Source organism: Marmota monax, unplaced genomic scaffold (genome assembly GCF_021218885.2).
Source record: "Marmota monax isolate L192 unplaced genomic scaffold, Marmota_monax_Labrador192_F-V1.1 WCK01_AAM20220418_F8-fsc00126, whole genome shotgun sequence".
Taxonomy (NCBI): domain Eukaryota; kingdom Metazoa; phylum Chordata; class Mammalia; order Rodentia; family Sciuridae; genus Marmota; species Marmota monax.
The window spans coordinates 1,561,952-1,582,304 of NW_026695245.1; the positions used below are offsets into that span (position 1 = coordinate 1,561,952).

Consider the following 20,353-nt stretch of genomic DNA (forward strand, 5'->3'; position numbering starts at 1 on the left):
ATGCAACCACATCAATGTTTATTGCAGCTCAATTCATAATAGCTAAGCTATGGAACCAGCTTAGGGGCCTTTCAAATGGATAAAGAAAATGTAGTATAGATGGTGGAAGGGGACCTTCATCGTTATACAAAATACATGTATGAAGATATGAGAAAAAAAAAAGAATAGTGTTCCCTTAGATTAGGTAGAGAGAAGTGATGGGAGGGGAGGGGAGGGGAGGGGAGGGGAGGGGATGGGGGATAGGAAGGATAGTAGAATGAAATAGACATTATTATTACTGTGTGTATATATATGACTGCATAACCAATATGATTCTGCAACCTGTACACTCAGAAAAATGAGAAATTATATCCCATCTGATTCAAATGTATGATATGTTAAGGTCATTGTACTTCATGTGTAACTAATTAAAACAAAAAATTTTAACAAACGGGCCAAGGACCTGAACAGACACTTCTCAGAGAAGGATATACAATTAATCAACAAATACATGAACAAATGCTCACCATCTCTAGCAGTCAGAGAAATGAAAATTAAAACCACTCTAAGATACCATCTCACTCCAGTAAGAATGGCAGCCATTATGAAGTCAAACAACAACAAGTGCTGGCGAGGATGTGGGGAAAAGGATACACTTGTACATTGCTGGTGGGACTGCAAATTGGTTCAGTTTGGAAAGCAGTATGGAGATTCCTTGGAAAGCTGGGAATGGAACCACCATTTGACCCAGCTATTCCCCTTCTCGGACTATACCCAAAAGACCTAAAAAGAGCATACAACAGAGACACAGCTACATCAATGTTCATAGCAGCACAATTCACAATAGCTAGACTATGGAACCAAACCAGATGCCCTTCAATAGATGAATGGATAAAAAAAAATGTGGCATTTATACACAACGGAATATTACTCAGCACTAAAAAATAACAAAATCATGGCATTTTCAGGGAAATGGATGGCATTAGAGCAGATTATGCTAAGTGAAGCTAGCTAATCCCTAAAAAACAAATGCCGAATGTCTTCTTTGATATAAGGAGGGCAACTCAAAACAGAGCAGGGAGAAAGAGCATGAGAAGAAGATTACCATTAAACAGGGACGAGAGGTGGGAGGGAAAGGGAGAGAGAAGGGGAATTGCATGGAAATGGAAGGAGACCTGCACTGGTATACAAAATTACATAAGAGGAGGTGAGGGGAAAGGGAGAAAAAAAACAACAAGAGAGAGAAATGAATTACAGTAGATGGGGTAGAGAGAGAAAAAGGGAGAGGAGGGGAGGGAAGGGGGATAGTAGGGGATAGGAAAGGCAGCAAAATACAACAGACACTAGTATGGCAGTATGTAAAAACGTGGATGTGTAACCAATGGGAATCTGCAATCTGTACATGTGGTAAAAATGGGAGCTCATAACCCACTTGAATCAAATGTATGAAATATGATATGTCAAGAGCATTGTAATGTTTTGAACAATAATGTATATATATAAAAGAAAATGCAGTATAAATACACAATATAATATTACTCAGCCATAAAGAATGAAATTATGGTGTTTGCTAGATCTGGAGATTATCATGCTAAGTGAAATAAGCCAAACCCCCCCACCCCAAAGAAAAACAAAGGTCAAATGTTCTCTCTGATATGTGGATGCTAATACACAATAAGGGGGAAGGAACAGAAGTTCATTGGATTAGACAAAGGGGAATGAAGGAAACAGAGAAGGGATGGGAATAGGAAAGACAGTAGAATGAATTGGATATAACTTTCTTATATTCATATATTCTGCCACGCGACCAGCGCAAGTTTCATAAAAGAAGGTTCGATGCGTAAGAAATTGCTAGTGAGTTTTAAAAGAGACAGACTCTCATTTACCTTTAACCCCAGCTCCAAGATGGCTTCTCCTAGCTCCCGCCTCCAGCCACCTAATGCGGTGGTGAGGTTTACAGAAGAGACTAGTGAGAGAGGGAAAGCATGCCAGGGAGTTAGCTTTTATTGGGGAACAAAAAATTCAAGGGAAAATTCCATCCAATGAAGGTTAAGGGAGGCAGCATCCCAAGGTCAGGGCCGGTGATTGGGTCTTCAAGTCAGTGGCCAGGCACGCCTCTGCACAAACAAGCCCTGAGACCTGGGAAAGGGTGTGGGATGGCTTTAACACCGCTGTGTCTAAGCGCCTCTTACCCAGCCAGGGAGGTAACTCAAATCACGTGCGAGGATGGCCTCCCACAATATATGAATACAGGACCAGTGTGATTCCACATCATGTTCAACCACAAGAATGGGAAGTTATACTCCATGTATATATGTCAAATTCTTGTCCATGTTAATAGAGACTCAAACAAAACATTCAGAGCTGGAGTTCTACTTCCAAGTGTAGGGCCAAGTGTGATGGCACACGCCTGCAATCCCAGCGGCTCCGGAGGCCCAGCGGCTCCGCAGGCAGAGGCAGGAGGATCACCAGTTCAAAGCCAGCCTTAGCAACTGCAAGGCACTAAGCAACCAATGAGATCCTATCTCTAAATAAAATACAAAATAGGGCTGGGGATATGGCTAGGTGGTAGAGTGCCCCTAAATTCAATCCCCGGTACCCCCCACAAAGCACGCACGCGCACACGCGTGCGCACACACACACACACACAAAAAAGAGAAACAAGTATAACTGTTGAAAACTATTTAAAAACAACCATTTATAAACTTTGGAAATTTCCCTAAAGCATACAGAAAGTGACTACACAATTATTAAAGAAGATCTATCAAAAATTCAGCAAGAATATTAAGAATCTGTGGCATCTAATTATGATCCAAACCCATTCCCATTCTTAGCACAGAAACTCCACACTGTGTCAGTTTAGTCAAGAACACAAGCCTCCCTCTTGCCTAAGCTCCCAGTCAAAGGCCATGGAATCTTCCTGGGAAGAACAGACCCCAACATTTCCCATCCCCAACTACACAGTGAAGAAGATAAAGTTTAAGCCACACAAGAAGTGTGTGGCTCCCGGCTCCCTTCTTTGACCCATAAAAGAAGGCTCTACTTCAGGGATAGCATAATGAGAAATACTTGGGCACCCATGACCCTAACCCCAACCCTTTCAGGGTAGTTTCAGAAACCACCTGTGGGAGGGACTAGATGTCAGATTTAATGTACAAAGATTTCACAGTAATCATTATAAATATGTTCAAAGGACTAAAACCATACTTGGAGAAGGAATGTATGATGATATCTCAAATAAAGGCTATCACTAGAAGCCAGGAGCACAGGTGTTGCCTGTAGTCTCATCTGTGTGGAGGCTAAGGCAGGAGGATCACCTGAACTAGGAGTACAGTATATCAAAACCATACTGTGCAAAGGACATGACTTCAGATGGTAGCTTGTTTTCACAGGAACAAATGAAGAAAACCAGAAAAGATAAGACGGTAACATAGCAAATGTTAAAATAGATCCTTGCTCTCTTCTCTCAGCATATTTTAAAGACATAAAATTACATGAGATAAATATAACAAGATATTGTTGGGTTTGTAATATATCTGAATGTAATAGGTAGAGCTATAATAGTGCATGTGCACACACACACACACACACACACAGAGGTAAGAGGAAAATAATAATATAATAAATGTGAAATATATTCCAAGATACTATAAGCTTTATAATGACAAGATAAAATTCAGAAAAATATCTTGAAAAAAATTACAGAGGAGGACTGGAGATGTAGCTCAGTGGTAGAGTGTTTGCATAGCACATAATGAGGTCCTGGGCTCAATCCACATAACTGCCAGGAAAAAAAATTACAAAGGAAAAGATACACTAGAAAATATCCATTTATGCAAAATAAGGCAAGAAAGAAAGGAAGCCAAGTGTGCCGGCGCATGCTGTAAACCCAGTTATCTGGGAGGCTAAGGCAGGAGGATAGCAAGTGAAGGCCAGCCAGGGCAACTTAGTAAGACCCTGTTCCAAAATGAAATTTTTAAAAAGGGCTGAGAATATAGCCAGTGGTAGAACAATGCCCAGCACGTATGAGGCCCTGGGTTCCATCTCCAGCAACACACACAAAAGGATCAGAGAAATAAAAAAGAAACATAAAATAAAACTAAATGGCAGACCTAGGTCCAACTATACCAATAACATCAATATATAAATGGATGAAAGAATCCAATCAAAAGACAAAAAGTATAGGACTGGGATTTTAAAAATTCAAATATATACTATCTACAGGAGACACACTGAATTCAAAGATGTAGAAAAATTGAAGAAAAAAATATATACATACAGTAGCAAACATAAGAAAGCTAGAGTGGCCATACTAATATCAAACAAAATAGACTTTAAAAAAAACAAAAAAAAACCATTGGAGACTTAAAAAAGAAAAAGTTTATAATGATGAAGGGCCCAATAAATCAAGAACCTGTAACATTTTAAATTTATATGCACCCAACTACATAACCTAACATATGAAACAAAAACTAAGGTAAAATAAATTTCTTGTAGATGACAGAAGGATGATAGAAGATGAGGGCTAAGGATACAGCTCAGCAGCAGAGTGCATGCCTAGCTTGCACAGGCCCTGACTGAGCTCAACCCACAACACTGCCCAAAACAACACACACACACACACACACACAAATAACAAAAGTTGGCAACAGATTAACAAGGACATCAAAGACTTAAAAAGCACTGTAAACAAACTAAACCTAACACAAATGTATATTATACATCACCCAAAGATAGGATTTTTTTAAGTGTGTACAGAATACTCTGCAAGATACACCACTCACATTAAGACAAAAAACAAGCCTCAATAAACTTAAAAGAATTGAAATCATAAAATGTATTGTCTCTAACAATAATGAAATGAAATTATAAATCAGTAACAGGAAAATAAGCAAAGAAACTCCCAAATATGTAGATAATAATGGACAGTACACACTTATGTAACCAAGGGGCCAATGAAGAAATCACATACACACACACAAAAAAAAGGAAAATACTTTAGATGAATGAAAATGAAGTCATAACATTCCAAAACTTACGGGATTAGTTAATGCGGTGTTTAGAGGAACATTTATAGTTACAAATGCCTATCTTAAAAAGAATAAACTCAAGTAACAACCTTTTGTCTTTAGACACTGGAAAAAGGAGAGCAAAATAAAAACTAAAGCAAGCTGAAGAAAAAAGTGATAAAGATAGAGCAGAGGGGCTGGGGTTGTGGCTCAGCGGTAGAGCGCTTGCCTGGCACGTGCAAGGCCCTGGGTTCAATCCCCAGCACCACATAAAATAAGTAAATAAGGGTATTGTCTACAATTAAAAACAAAATAAATGTTTTAAAATGATAGTGCGCTTGCCAGGCATGCAAGAGGCACTGGATTCAATTCTCGGCACCACATACTAATAAATAAAATAAAGATCCATCAACAATTTTAAAAATATTTTTAAAAAAGGAGCAGAGGTGAATAAAATAAAGAACAGAAAAACAACTGAGAAAAATTCATTAAACCAAAAGTTGGCTGTTTGAAAAGATCGACAAAAATGACAAACTTAAAATGACTAAGAAAAAAAGAAGACTCAGAAACCACTCAAATCAGGAATAAAAGACAGGGCATTACTGCTAAATTGGTAGAAATGAGGAGCATAATATGGGGGAGACTATGAACATTTGTAAACCAATAAATTAGAGAATTTCAATGAAATAGACAAATTCTTAGAAACATACAAACTACTGAAACTGATTCAAGAAGAAATACTGTGAATAGATTTCTTAAAAAAACAACATACAGGTCGGGGACACAAAGCCTTTCTTTAATATAAACACATGTGTTGCTCATTAATATACATAGATGTGAGGGTCTCTTCTGAGATCCACACAAAAGTAGACTTCTTTCATTTCCAGACAAAGAATTAGATGCTGCTAACATATTCTAAGTTGTTTTCTTCCTCAGGGACCATGGACCCAATTCCTTTAATTTTTCACATGTCATAGTTTCCTTCACTGAACTTAAAGTCACTTTAATTTCCCTTTTCCCCTCATTTTCTAAATTAAGTAAATGAAAGAAAAAAAATCAAATCAATAAGTTTTAACTTAGGTTGCTATTTGTTATAGTACATCTCCCTATCCTTCATTTACACAGCTGATTTGCCAAAGCAGAGCTTTTATTTATCTCCATTAAATTTCATTTCTATAAGTAGACTAATAAAAAGCTGGGCACGATGGCCTCTACCTGTATGTAATCCTAAACCTCAGAAGTTTTGGAGAGGAAGACTGCAAATGAAAAGACAGCCTCAGAAATTTAGCGAGACCCTAGACAACTTAGTGAGACCCTATTTCAAAATATAAAATATAAAAGGCTGGGGATGTGATTCATTATTAAAGCGAGTTCAATTCCCAGTAACAAAAGAAAAAAAAAATAGACTAATCAGATGTCAGGTGATTTCTACTTCTTTTTTATTTCCATATTTGCTATTGGAAATCAGAGTGTTGAAAAGAAGTCAGCCTAGAGTATCTATGGAAATTCAGGAAATGTATTCGTTTTCCAGGAGAAAAATTAGGCCTACGTTATTTACTATTGTATCTATGGTACTTAGCATAAAACCAACCCAGTTAGTTGGTGCTGAAATGTATTAGTAAGTAAAAAATTCACTGAAAGCTTTATTCATAATGCCTTAACTCAGAATCTCCATTTATTTATTTATTTATTATTTTTTTAAGAGAGAGAGAGAATTTTTTTAATATTTATTTTTTAGTTTTCGGTGGACACAACATCTTCGTTTGTGTGTGGTGCTGAGGATCGAACCCGGGCCGCACGCATGCCAGGCGAGCGCGCTACCGTTTGTGCCACATCCCCAGCCCCAATTTTTTTTAATAAATATTTTTTAGTTATAGCTGACAATACCTTTATTTTACTTATTTATATATATGTGGTGCTGAGGATTGAACCCAGGGCTTCAAACATGCTAGGTGCTACCGCTGAGCCACAACCCTAGCCCCAGAATTTCCAATTTTTCTTATCTGTCCCAACAAAGACACACATCACAACCTAAATACAAAATTGTCTGGATTACATTTATTTTTTTTTAACAATAATAACAAAAAAGCAACCTAAGCAGACAATCAGGAAATAATTAATAACAGATTCAAAATTAAACTTTTGAGTTTGTAACAAAATTGTCACTATGCAATGGTAAGTGAAAATGAGGATATAAGGATGGCAGCATAGAATTCCAGTTATGTAAAATCAGAAAAGGAATGCATACATTCTTTTTCCCAAAGAGACTAAAAGTTTTTGAGAATGAAATGTACTATATCTTGCTTACAATGATGGCTGCACCTTTATCAAATTTTTCAACACCCACTATAAATAGGTTCCTTTATTTTTTAGTAACAAAAACTATACCTCAATAAAGCTGACATTTAAAAAACAGAGATTAAAAATAGACTCAAAGTATTTTGAAGGACAATAATTTTTCTCTTTTCCAAATTTCATACAACAAAAATAATTTTCTAATGTCCCCCCAGCCAAAATGGGGGTGGGTACACACTGAGATTATTTAAAGATAGGTTTTTTTACACTGTTGAGAATTTGGCGGATGCTGATAAACAGCAACCTCAGAGTACTGAGAACCAAATGCTATGCAGGGGGCTTGGGACACAGCTCAGTTGGTAGACTACTTGCCTTGCATACACAAGGTCCTGGATTCAAGAAGGGGCGGGGGGGGGGGGGGGAAGGAAGGAAAGAAAAGAAAAGGAAAAGAAAAGAAAAGCAATCCCCAACAGCTATGCAGGTTCTTGAAATATTCAGAACATTCCTAATATACCAGTGTTCTCCATAGTTCTTTGACATGCAAGCTCTGCTATGTACTATTTTACTTACTCCTTCTGGTACTCTAGGAAGAAGTCTCATTTTAGAAGTAAGAATCTGACATGAAGAATGAGGTTAATAAACTTGCCAAAGACCACAAAGCTATTAAGTGGTAGAGCTAGAATTCAAACCCCAGTCTGTTCACTCCAAGGGCAATGTTCTGTCCTTTATTGTACACTCCACTACTTTTCCCAAGAGGCTACTCCCTCAAACTCCTTGTTATCCACAAACTTCATTAATACACCACCTAGTCTTTACTCTGTGATCCTACACTGAATCTCTGGGCTACTAAATATTATATGCCTACTTGACTTCAAGCTAAGAGCCCTCTTAGGCATAGTTAGTTATTCATATAAGTAACAAATCCATATCATACTCTCACTGTCCAGCCCCTGTTTCTCTACAAAGTCTTCATTCCCTCACTCAGTTAAAAGGCTCAACTACTACTCTTATGATTAAATCTGAATATGACTTCTTAGATTCTCTGGGTAGCTTTTTTAAAATTAAATATTAACATTATTGATTATGTGTTTAAACATTTTGGGCGTAAAATTGGCAATACCTGTTGTAATTTATCCTATAATTATATATGTACAAAATTACACAAAAACATACAAAGGTATTTATTACAGCATCACTGTAATCACAGAAAGTACACACACAATATCAATGCCTAGGAATAGGGTAGTGGTCAAAATAATAATACAAAGAACTACTCCTATGCAGTTGGAAAAAATAAGAAATATTTACAAATACTAACAATGAAAAAGGCACAGTAAAATTGTTAATACTCTAGTGACAAGGGGATTACATTTCAGTAATTTTTAAAAACATGAACAGACAATGCTTTTAATCAGAATAAGCTAAGAAATCAAAACCCAACACACTCATAATTGTGATGCCCCTCAGCATCCTAGGGGCTCTAGCCCTATTGCTCCCTACTCTCTCCATGTAGATCTACCTTCAAATATTTAGCTGCCTTCTCTAAGCCAAGTAACTTTACTAGACCCTAGAAATAATAAAGTGATAAGGTGTTATAAATTCTAAGGAATTCATAATCAAAAAAGGAAGTAATAATAATAAACCAGGTATTTTAATAAAATAAACTAGCCAGGCACAGCGGTGCACTCCTATAATCCTATGTTGGGGCTGAGGCAGGAGAATCGCAAGTTTGAGACCAGCTTCTAGGCAACTTACAGAGGCTCTGAGCAACTTAGTGAGATCCTGTCTCAAAAAAAAAAAAAAAGGTTGGGGATGGAGCTCAGAGATTAAGCAACTCTGGATTCAATCTCCAGTACCAAAAATTAATTAAAAGAATTAGTAACAATAATAATAAATAATATATGGTCTTGAAAGTACAAAATCTGAGTGAGACAACCTAAAGAATTTCCAGCAGTTTCTACGGAGAGGATGACAATCCATAGAAAAAATAATGCCATTGACACTGTGGCTATAAACTGATTGTACAGCCTTTGGAATCCACACAGGGGATGGCACCCTGATTTCAACCAAGTCCAGCAGCAGCAGGCCAACTATGCAGTTGATGATCCTATAGGCTATATCCCTTTGATAAAGCTAAAGTGGAAACAAACAAAAAAGCTAAAGTGGAAACAGCTTATCCAGCTTTTTCAAGAATCTGAGAAAGAAGATGCAAACTCTATGCCCCGCCTCAGCATGAAAACAACCTCAAATGCTTCACCAGTATGACAGTCATGTTGAATTTATCACAGTTTATGATATAAAAGAAGCAATTAAGTCTTTATTTATCTCTTTCACACAATTTGCAGAAGAGATACAGAATACCAAAAAGAGAAGGGCCACAGTTGGGTCTAAAATTCCACATGCTCACAAAAAAAGACTGAAAATATTATCAAAACTCTTTCATTTCCTGACAATGCCCCACTTCACACACACACACACACACACACACACACACACACACACACACACACATATTATTTCCAGCCCCTGCTCCCTGGAAAAATCTGTGGTGCATATGTGTATTTTTTAAAACCAGTTCTGCTCAGAGGAAATGAACAAGAAATCAAATGCTTATTCATTACCTTAGAAAATTAAGAACTGACATATATTGAGAAATAAACCACTAATCCTCAGTACAGAAGAGAAATGGTGCAGGATTCATAACCTAAGTTACTTTAATCAATATTTCCATTAAATTTTTCAACTACTGGTTCTTATGCTACATATCAGTTGAAATTCTCGAAAGCAGCTCTTTAAAGTACCTCCCAACCTCCTCTGTAAGCTCATAATTCCTAAGAACAAACTGTCTCCTCTCTTCTCGGGGGTTTCTCTATGGTCAATAGTATAAAATATTTTAGTATTATGATATAAATATATTTAAACTGTGGACTTAGTTTGCAGCTACTCAACTCAAGCAAGTTTCAGTTTTGGTTTTTTGATGTATAAAACAGAAGATTAGCCTCTAAAATTCTATCTCACCTTCAGCACTGATACTCAATGAGGCATGTTATAAGAAAATGTGGTTAAGTATAGTGATGTGGAAAGAGTACATTTAAACAGATCTGAATTCAAATCCCTTGACTCCTATAAATTGCCTGGCTTTGGGCAAATTATTTACCCTTAGAGACCTCTTTCCAAATTTACTACTTACTTAGTACAGCCAATGAATAAATAATAATAATAACAATAATAATAATAATAATGTATTTAAATTGCCTAGCACAGTGGGACCTCAATAAGTGATTTGTTCTAACTAGTCAGCAAGTTTTCATTCTTGACAGTTTTTCTATTTAACATTTTTTTCTGACCATTTCTAAACAAACTTCAGTGACTAGGCAGGAATTTATATTTTAACAAACTAGGGAATAATTTCATTCAAACATACTCATAACTACTTTAAGATTACATGATGGATGACAATTTAGAACTAGCAAATAATGTAGCCAGTGCTGCACACAGCCTTAACAAATGTAGGGACCTCGTGTACTATACAAAAGGAAAAAAAGCATTTCATTAAATGTGAAGAACACAATCTGCCCATGATGTTCTTGACCAAATACAGCAGTAGCTACAAAAGGAAAAAAAAAAAAAAAAAAAAAAGCCACTGTCCTTTTGCCACAGGATGCTAAAGTAATCTTTTGAATCAATGCTTCCACTTCTTTACCATCTAAGTCAAGATTATGAAAGTTTCTCTGGGCTCCAGGGATTTTTTTAGAGCTACCAGATCAGAGATCCAATTTTTTAAAAAATATTTTTTAGTTGTTGATGGACCTTTTTTTAAAAAATTTATTTGTATGTGATGCTGAGAATCGAACTCAGTGCCTCAAGCATGCTAGGCAAGCACACTACCACTGAGCCACAACCACAACCCCAGAGATCCAATTTTTGCTAAGCAAAATTAATAGAAGACAAATTCCAAGAAACTTTGGATTGAGGAGAGACAGAAGGTAGAACACTCAAATTTCACTCAGCACATTTACAACATGAATTATCATAAAGCAAAACCTTTGAGTAAATCTTGAAAAACAGCCTGACAAAGTAATAAGCCCTAGGATAAAAAGCAAATCCTCATTATCAGGATTCGCACATCCCTTCAAGTATAATAATCGCGTATCTCTGATCTATTTGTCAATTCTGGAGCTTGTTCCCCAGGAGAGGAATTCTTCTGACCGAAAGTTAAAATCATTACATATCTGAAGGCTGTGCGGGAAGCAGCATTTGTTTTCTGATACCAGAAAACTATAAACTTATTCTGACTTGCTTACATTTAAAATTCTATTTCAGTCATACCCACGAGAACTTTTTAAAAAGACTTCTTTTTGCAACATAATCTAAACGTGTGAAAATATAAACTGATCCTTTCTTCGCGTGAAAATTAACTTTAGCCATCCCTAATCTCCTCTACCTAGGCACCAGTGCCTCAAGAGCCCTCCTGACAGCTTTGACAGAGTCACTTAGGTGAAAAGATTCTCTCCTTAAATATAAAATGCTGTAATGACACAAAGAGGTTATATTTGATTGCAAAGCCAAATCACTGCCCAAAAGGCTGCTTCCTGGACACTCACTGCAAAGTCAAGATTATGAAAGGTTTTCTTGGTTCAGAGTTTTTGAGAGCTACCAGCAGGAAGGAGCAATTCGGCGCTGCGACGATTCCCGAAACACTGCAAGCAGGACCCAAGGGTAAGGCTGGAAGGAGTGATCAACCTACCTGGAGGAAGCTGCAAATTAGCAGGCAACTGGATCGTAGTGGCGCTGGGGGCTTTCACGGTGACGATCTGGGGAGCAGGCAGCCTAGGGCCACTGAATTTAGGAACAGTACTGACAGGAGCCACTTTGGTCACTAGGGTCCCCACGGGGGACCGCAGAGGCTGGGACGCCGTGGACTCCACGCAGACACTGACAGGAGCCTTAGTCACGGCGCCCAGGGCCACCGGGGTGCTCTCTACCCGGACCGGCAGAGCCCCGGCAGGGGCCATAGTCACGGTCCCCGAGGCGCCCCCAACAACCGGAGGAGCGGCACCGGACGATTCGCTGAGGCCCGCGGGCATCCCCCCAAGGGATCAGCGGCAGCTGCAGCGCTGCCGTTCCGGGAGCTGAGGTGAGCAGAGGTTTGACACGCCGACTCCAGCGCAGTTCTGGCTCCACAGCATCGCTGGGGAAAGGCTCGGGGGCCGCGGCAGAGAAATCGGTGGTGGGCGCGGGCTAGGCAGCAGCAGCCGCGCGTCCCAGATCTGCCTCCCGTCCGCGCGAGCCGGGGCAGCAACACCCGCACAGGCGCTTGCCGCTTCCTCAGCAGCACTCACACGTGCGCCGGCTCAGCCCGGCGCCTCAGCCTCCGATCCAGCTGCAGCTGAGCCCGGACGCACAGCTCCCGGAAGGGCGTCACTCGGGCTCTCACTTCCAAGCCTAACTGCGCGGTAGTTCCCCCGCCAGAAACTTCAAAACTACAGACCCAGAGCAGCACCGGAGCCCCCTACGCGCGCTCCGGACGGGCCGGCTGCGCGGACACGCCAGCCATGTTTATATAGCCACGCGGAGACCTCGCGCAGGCGCCCAGGCCGCCGCCGCCACCCCGGGTTTCCCCGGAATCCGGCTGCCTGATTGGCCACGGAGCGGAATCGCGCTCGTGACGTCATGAGGGACGGCTCGAAAGGGCGTTAGAATCTTCCCCAGAATCCGGAGGATGGAGGGGCAGGTTTTTACCTAAAGCTTGTCACGTGTGAGGGGCAAACTGCGGCCTCCGCGGTCCTCTCCTAGGTGTCCGTGAGAACAAGAAGCCTAAACTAGATTTTCCCCCACGCTTTTTAAGGGAAAAATGTAGAGGACTAGTTTTGGAAGTGTAATTCATCAAGAACTCAGTCGCACTTCTTCAGGGTTTCTCTGCGGCTTCACGCAAAAGCGTCGCTAAAATTAACATTGAGGTTGACATTATGAAAATAAGAACAGTGTATAATGTTATCGTCCGTAAAACGTGCTTATTTTCATATCGCTTTCGAGTAGAACTACCTAAAATCTAGAACTACTTAAAATCTAAAATGAAAATTTTGTTTCTTCCTCTCTGCTGCTTTATATATGCCTCTGTCACCTCTAAACTTATTTAAATTGTATGCCTGTCTCCTAAGAAACAGGTCAGTGACTTTTGATTCTCACACAAATTCTAAGATCTTAAGTTCTGTCAATGAAATAGTGTTCCTTGAAGGAACCAATACTAAGATTCAATTATGGAAAAAAGTGCCCCTTCTTAAGGTAGTCAGAGAAGATGCCTTGGTTTCAGACCTTTGTCGTAATAGTATATGTTTGCAAGATATAACGCTATCCTGAAGGAGATTTTGCAAGTAGACAGGTGCTATGCTGGGAAATGTGTTCCCCCAAAGTTCGTATGTTGAAATCTTATGGTATTAGGAGCTGGGGGCCTTTGGGAGGCAATTAAATCTTGAGTTCCTTTTAAGAGGGAACCTAGGGGCTGAGGCTGCAGCTCAATGGCAGAGCACTTGTCTAGCATGTGTAAGGCACTGGGTTCGAACCTTAGCACAACATTAAAAAATGAAACAAATAAAGGCATGCTGTCCATCTACAACTATAAAAAAAGAGAGAGAGAGAGAACCTACACACCCACCACAAAAATTGTTAAGTATGAATTAATTAGCAATCATCCCACATTGTGTACATAACTCAGATTATCACCTTGTCATCCACAATTGTACAATTATTACTTATCAGTTAAAATTAAATTAAGCAAATAAAGAAATAGTGTTTTTTTTAAGAGACCTGTTAGAGATCCTTTATCACTTCCACCATGTGAGATTAAGTTGCAATGAAAGGACCATCATTCTAGGAAACCCCCCCACACACACACACACACCCAACACCAAATTCCCTTTATCTTGAACTTCCCACCTCCAGAACTCTGAGAATTTTTTTTTTTAAGTACCAGAGATTGAACCCAGGGGTGCTTCACCACTGAGTCACATCCTCAGCCCTTTTTGAGACAAGTTCTCATTTAGTTGCTCAGGACCTTGCTGAAGTACTGCGGCTGGCTTTGAACTTGCAATCCTCCTGCCTTAGCTACCTGAGCTGCTGGGATTACAGGCATGCAGCCACAGCACCTCTATAAAAATAAATTTGTTTATAAGCTACTGAGTTTATAGTATTTTTGTTCCAGCAGCCCAAACCACTAAGATAATAGGCAACATGACATTTATAGCTTATGTTAGCTTTTCATCACAGTGACCAAACTATCTGAACAAGAACAACTTGGAAGAGGAAAATTTTGTTTTGACTCAAGAGTTTCAGAGGATTCAGGACATGGTTAGCGGCCTTCAAGGAAGCAACATCATGGTGGAAGAACATAGCAAATGAAGCTGCCCAGCTCTTCACAGTTCTGCCCTTGAACTTGGCGCACTAACTGAGTGCCTTCTTCTTCTTTTTATATTTCATATTTTTTATATTTATTTTTTAGTTATAGTTGGATACAATATCTTTAATTAATTAATTTATTTTAATGTGGAAAGAGAAATAATGGTGGGAGGGTCTGGGAAAGAAGATGAAGCCCACCAGAGTACACCCCCAGTGATCTACTTCTTCCATGTCCCATCTTCCAAAAGTCCAATGGATTATCATCAAATGTATTAATCCACCTATGAGACCAAAGTCCTCATGACCTAATCATTTCCTAAAGATCCGACTGCTAAACCTTGTAGAATTGAGCACCATTCTTCCAACACCTGAGCTTTAGGGAGGATGCTGTAGATCTAAACCTTAGCACAACCTTATTTGCTCTCTTGCTGTAAACCTCTACTCACATGATCTAGAGAAGTCATGGAGACTTCTCTGCCTTAGTCATCTGTCTCCCACATTTCAACCAATCCATATCAAGTCAAAACTCATGACCCAAATCAGTCACAAGGTTTTCAGGAGGATCACCAGTTCAAAGCCAGCCTATCTCTAAATAAAATACAAATAGTGCTTTGAGGGAAAAAAAAAAAGTAAAAAAGGCCGAGGAGATGTGGCTCAGTGTTTAAGCACCTCTGCGTTCAATCCCCAGAAAAAAGCTATGTATCCAAGAAGCTTGAACTCAAACCAGTTACCGTATGATGCCAAAGTATCGTCACACACAACTAAATCAATCAGAGTCACTCCAGGTGAAGTGGACTGGCACAAAATAATCACATAGAGACAGCGAAATACCTTTTTCTTTGGGTTCTGTGATGGCTCCTCTGACCCAGCTCTCACAAAGGAGGCAAAGCAGGCAAAAAAAAAAAAAAAGAAAGAGCAAGCCTCGAACCCACTTTTATTGGGGAGAAGCCATTCAAATGAGGCAAGGGGTAGGATTACAAAGGAACAGGTGAGTGTAACTCAATCCCACCGGTAACGCCTACTCCTGCAGCCTGCCTCCTCATCCCAGCGGTGCAAGTCATTGCCGGGTGCCATAATTGTTCACTATCTCTTGCTCAGGACTTAAGGGCGTGTATTTCCACCAGAGTACATCTCTTTCTACCACTACACAAATATCTGATTCATCATATGTCCCACAGAGTCTCTGGCAAAATGCCTTGAGCATAAGCAGTGTTTCATAAATATTTGTGCTAAGAAGATGGACTGAATGGAGCTATGCCACATTTTCAGTGAAGCAAAACCCTGTAGTGGATTTAAATCTTAGATCTACCCTTCACTAGTAGAATAAATGCTTTAGCATTGATTTTTCTCACTTCAGATAGTAAAGTAAGTTTCCATAAATACTTGTGGAAGGAAGGCTCAGTTTACTTTGAGAACTCCACCTTCCTAAACTTCCCTTAGGCCCACCCCCAACTCACATACTTTGTTTAGTTATGTAATTAGCTTAAATTAAATAAGAAGAAGTAATACTATATACTTTTTCTTTAGGTGACCTTGCAAATTTTCTTTTAATGGTTTGTGTTGCTTTTATAATGTGTCTCACTGATAGGAACTTTAATTTTCTTATTCCAAAAAAATATACTCCTCTCTATCCAGCACTGGTAACCACTGTCCTGAATTTGAAGTTCAGTGACAATTATGATCACATTGTCTTTCTTCTTCTTCTTTTTTATATTTTATATTTTTTATATTTATTTTTTAGTTGTAGTTGGATACAATATCTTTAACTAATTTATTTATTTTAATGTAGTACTGAGGATCAATCCCAGGGCCTCGCCGTGCTGGGCGAGCGCTCTACCTCTGAGCCACAACCCCAGCCCCTGTTTTCATTGCCTTTCTATAAAACTTAATAAAACAGGATATTTAGAGGCAAAATGATGCATTTTATCTCTCTATGTAAGAAAAGAAAAAATGGGTGGGGTGTAGTGGCACGGGCCTGCAATCCTGGAAACTGGAGAGGCTATAGAAGAAGATCACAAGTTCAAGGCCAGCCTTAGCAACTTAGTGAGAACCTGGGCTCAAAATTTTACAAAGTAAAAAAGGCTGAGGATGTAGCTCAGTGGTAAAATGCACTTTGGTTCAATGCCCAGATTGGGGGCGTGGGGGGAATGAAAGGAAGGAAGGAAAAAAGAAAACAAAATCTGCTTGAGGTTAAAGTGGTCATGACCTCAGCTTCAAAGTAATTCAGAAACAGATGCCTTCAGTTCTCTGCCCTTGAGCTTGCCGCACTGAGTGCCTTTACGTCAGAGCATTTAAATACCTTCTGAAACAAAACACATTCCTATAACAACATGATTCACTCTCTCATTCCATTCCTCTCTAAAAAACTGATTTAAACTCTTAAAAAAGTTTTGAACCCATAAATTACATCCATTTCTTACGCAACCTATGTGGAAATTTTAATAAAGTCTGAGACACCTTTTTAAATTGTGCTACTTCAGATGGAACCCCAAAAGCACACTACCACTGAGTTACATCTCCAGGTCATTTTATTTATTTATTTATTTATTTATTTATTTATTTATTTATTATGTAAAGACAAGTTATTGTTAAATTACTAAGGCTGGTCTCAAACTTGCAATCCTTCTGCCTAAACCTCCAAAATGGCTAGGATTACAGGTGTGCACCACTATATCCAGCAGAAGAATTACTTTTTAAGTACTAGACAATCAAAAGTTTCTCAGATTCTGGCTCAGCGGCGCATGCCTGTAATACCAGCAGTTTGGGAGACTGAGGCAAGAGGATCACAAGTTCAAAGCCAGCCTCAGCAACTTAATGAGGCCCTAAGGAATTTAACAAGACCCTGTCTCAAAATAAAAAAATAAATAAAAAGGGCTGAGGATATAGTTCAGCGGAAGAGCACCACTGGGTTCAATCCCCTGCACCAAAAAATAAAAATAAAATGCAAATAAAAAAGAGTAGGGGCTTGGGCTATATAGCTCAGTGGCAGAGGGCTTGCTTGCCTAGCATGTGTGAAGCATTGGACTTGATCCTGAGCATCACATTAAAAAATAAAACAAATAAAATAAAGGCATTCTGTCCATCCACAACTACAAACCAAAAAAAATTTTTTTAATGACTGGGATTAAAAAAAACAAATGCTGAATGTTTTCCCTGATATAAGGAAGCTGATTCGTAGTGAGGTAGCTTGGGAGGAATAGACTAGATAGGGCAGAGGGGTGGGAGGGAAAGGGAGGGGACAGGGGATTAGCAAGGATGATGGAATGTGATGGGCATCATTATACAAAGTACATGTATGAAGACAGGAATTGGTGTCAACTTATTTTAAATATAACCAGAGATATGAAAAATTGTGCTGTATATGTGTAATAAGAATTGTAATGCATTCCGCTGTCATTTTTAAAAAATTAATTAAAAAAATACACACAAACAAAAACAACAACAAAAATGACTGGGATACGGATTCCACCTCTTGGGTCCCCTTCTTCCTCTGGGAGAAGTCTTTTCTGCTGTCCTTTAATAAACTTCTAATTTCTACTCTGAAAAAAAAAATGACTGGGATATAGCTCAGTGGTAGAGAGTCCCTGAGTTCAATCCCCAAATATTAAAAAACAGTAAAAATAAATAAATGCTCTTAAAAATGAATATAACTGAAATATCCAAACATATGAAATACATTTGAAATATCCAAATAGTATGAAAAACTAATTACCCTTTAATATTTATACTTATAAAAGTAAATTCATTGACATGGGTAAATGATCATGATAAATTGTTAGGGAAAAAAAGAATTTATAAAATGTTATGTGAAGTATTCTCTTTTTTGATTCAAGACACCTTTAAAACCAATAATAGGGCAGATTTATGTTTAGAAAAAAATTTAAAGACTATACACCAAAATTAGAGGACATCTATCTGGAGACACTTTTTATTACATATGTATTTTTACTAACAATTGAAATTTATGAGTACATTTAAGTACTCTCCATCTGCTCCATGTAGCACCTAAAAAACTTTACAGGATTTCACAAAGCTGAGCAATGTGGTAGTTTGCTAAAGCTACACCAAACCAAAGCTCATTACAAATATGGCCTTAACCTAAAAAGATAAGTTGTTTTATAACAATGAGATTAACCATTCCCTTTCATATTAAGTGTAGCAAAAGCAATGCATTTGTTTTTCCATTACTATAACGAAATACTTGAATTGGGCAATTTAATAAAGAATCAAGGTTTATGGTGGCTCATAGTTCTAGATATACAAAATCAAGGGACCAAATCTGGTGATGGCCTTTTTGATTACAGAGTCCTGTAGTGGAGTTTATGGTAAGAACATGGTTTCCTCACTAAGTTTCATCATTTATTGCTTATAATTTAAAATGAGAGATGTGTAACCCTTCCTTTCACTTGAACAATTATAGACAATGGTATGGTTATCGATTGGCTTAATTTCAACGTTGCTGTCTGTGTCTCAATAAATAGGGAGTCCCACAGAGAGGAAGAGAGAGGGGGAAAGAGCCAGTGGATGGTGTAGTCAGAACACAAACAACATTTACTGATTTAAGTTCATCATCTTATATGAGCACATATTTTATAGTCCCAAACCTATTATTAAAATAGGAACATCAGCTGGGCAGAGACATATGCCTTTAATCCCAGCATCTCAAGAGGCTGAAGCATGAGAACTGCAAGATGGAGTTCAGCCGGGCCAGTTTACCAAGATCCTATCTCAAAATTTAAAAAGCAAAAATAGAAAGACTGGGCTGTAACTCAGTGTCCAAGACCCTGAGTTCAATTTCCACTATTATATTACTAACTTCAAAGATGAATAATCAGCCGGGGCGTGATAGCACCTGCCTATAATCCCAGCAGCTAGGGAGGCTGAGGCAGGAGGATCACAGTTCAAAGCCAGCTTCGGCAAAAGCGAGGCACTTAGCAACTCAATGAGACCCTGTCTCTAGGTGAGTGCTCTACCGCTGAGCCACAATCCTAGCCCACGAGACCCTGTCTCTAAATAAAACAAAATAGGTCTGGGGTGTGTCTCAGTGATTGAGTGCCCCTGAGTTCAATCCCTGGTACCAAAATAATAAAAAATAATAGCCAGGCACAGTGGCACATGCCTATAATCCCAGCAGCTCAGGAGGCTGAGATAGGAGGTTCATGAGTTCAAAACCAGCCTCAGCAACAGCGAGGCACCAAGCAACTCAGTGAGACCCTGTCTTTAAATAAAATACAAAAAAAGACTGGGGGTGTGGCTTAGTGGTTGAGTGCTCCTGAGCTCAATCCCTGGTACCCAATAAATAAATAAATAAATAATCGGAGATGGGGATATAGCTCAGTTGGTAGAGTGCTTGCCTTGCAGGAACAAGGTCCTGGGTTCAATCCCCAGCACCAAAAGAAAAAAGAAAAAAAAAGAAAGAAAGAAAAGAAAAATAAAAAGAAAGGTTCAATAATCATCATAGATAAAATAATAATAATAAAGTTTGAAATATTCCAAGAATTACCAAAACATGACACAGAGATATACAAAGTGAAAACAAAATGTTGGTAAAATGGTACCAACATACCTGATAGATGCAGAGATGCCACAGAAATTCAATTTGTTAAAAAAAAAACAAAAAAAACAGTACTTGTGAAGCACAATAAAACAAAGTGCCATAAAATGAGATGTGTGTG

The 20,353-nt window shown here is 38.7% G+C and overlaps 1 protein-coding gene across 2 annotated transcripts in view; it reads right to left on the bottom strand.

The window, feature by feature from the left end:
• Positions 1–12,845, bottom strand: part of Taf4b (TATA-box binding protein associated factor 4b) — a 134,850-nt gene extending 122,005 nt beyond the window's left edge. For both annotated transcript variants that reach the window (XM_046433407.2, XM_046433398.2), the window contains exon 1: positions 12,031–12,845. In XM_046433407.2, coding sequence (XP_046289363.1) covers positions 12,031–12,370 — 340 coding nt within the window. In that variant the 5' untranslated portion in view covers positions 12,371–12,845. The remainder of the gene's footprint in view (positions 1–12,030) is intronic.
• Positions 12,846–20,353: the final 7,508 nt, after the last annotated feature.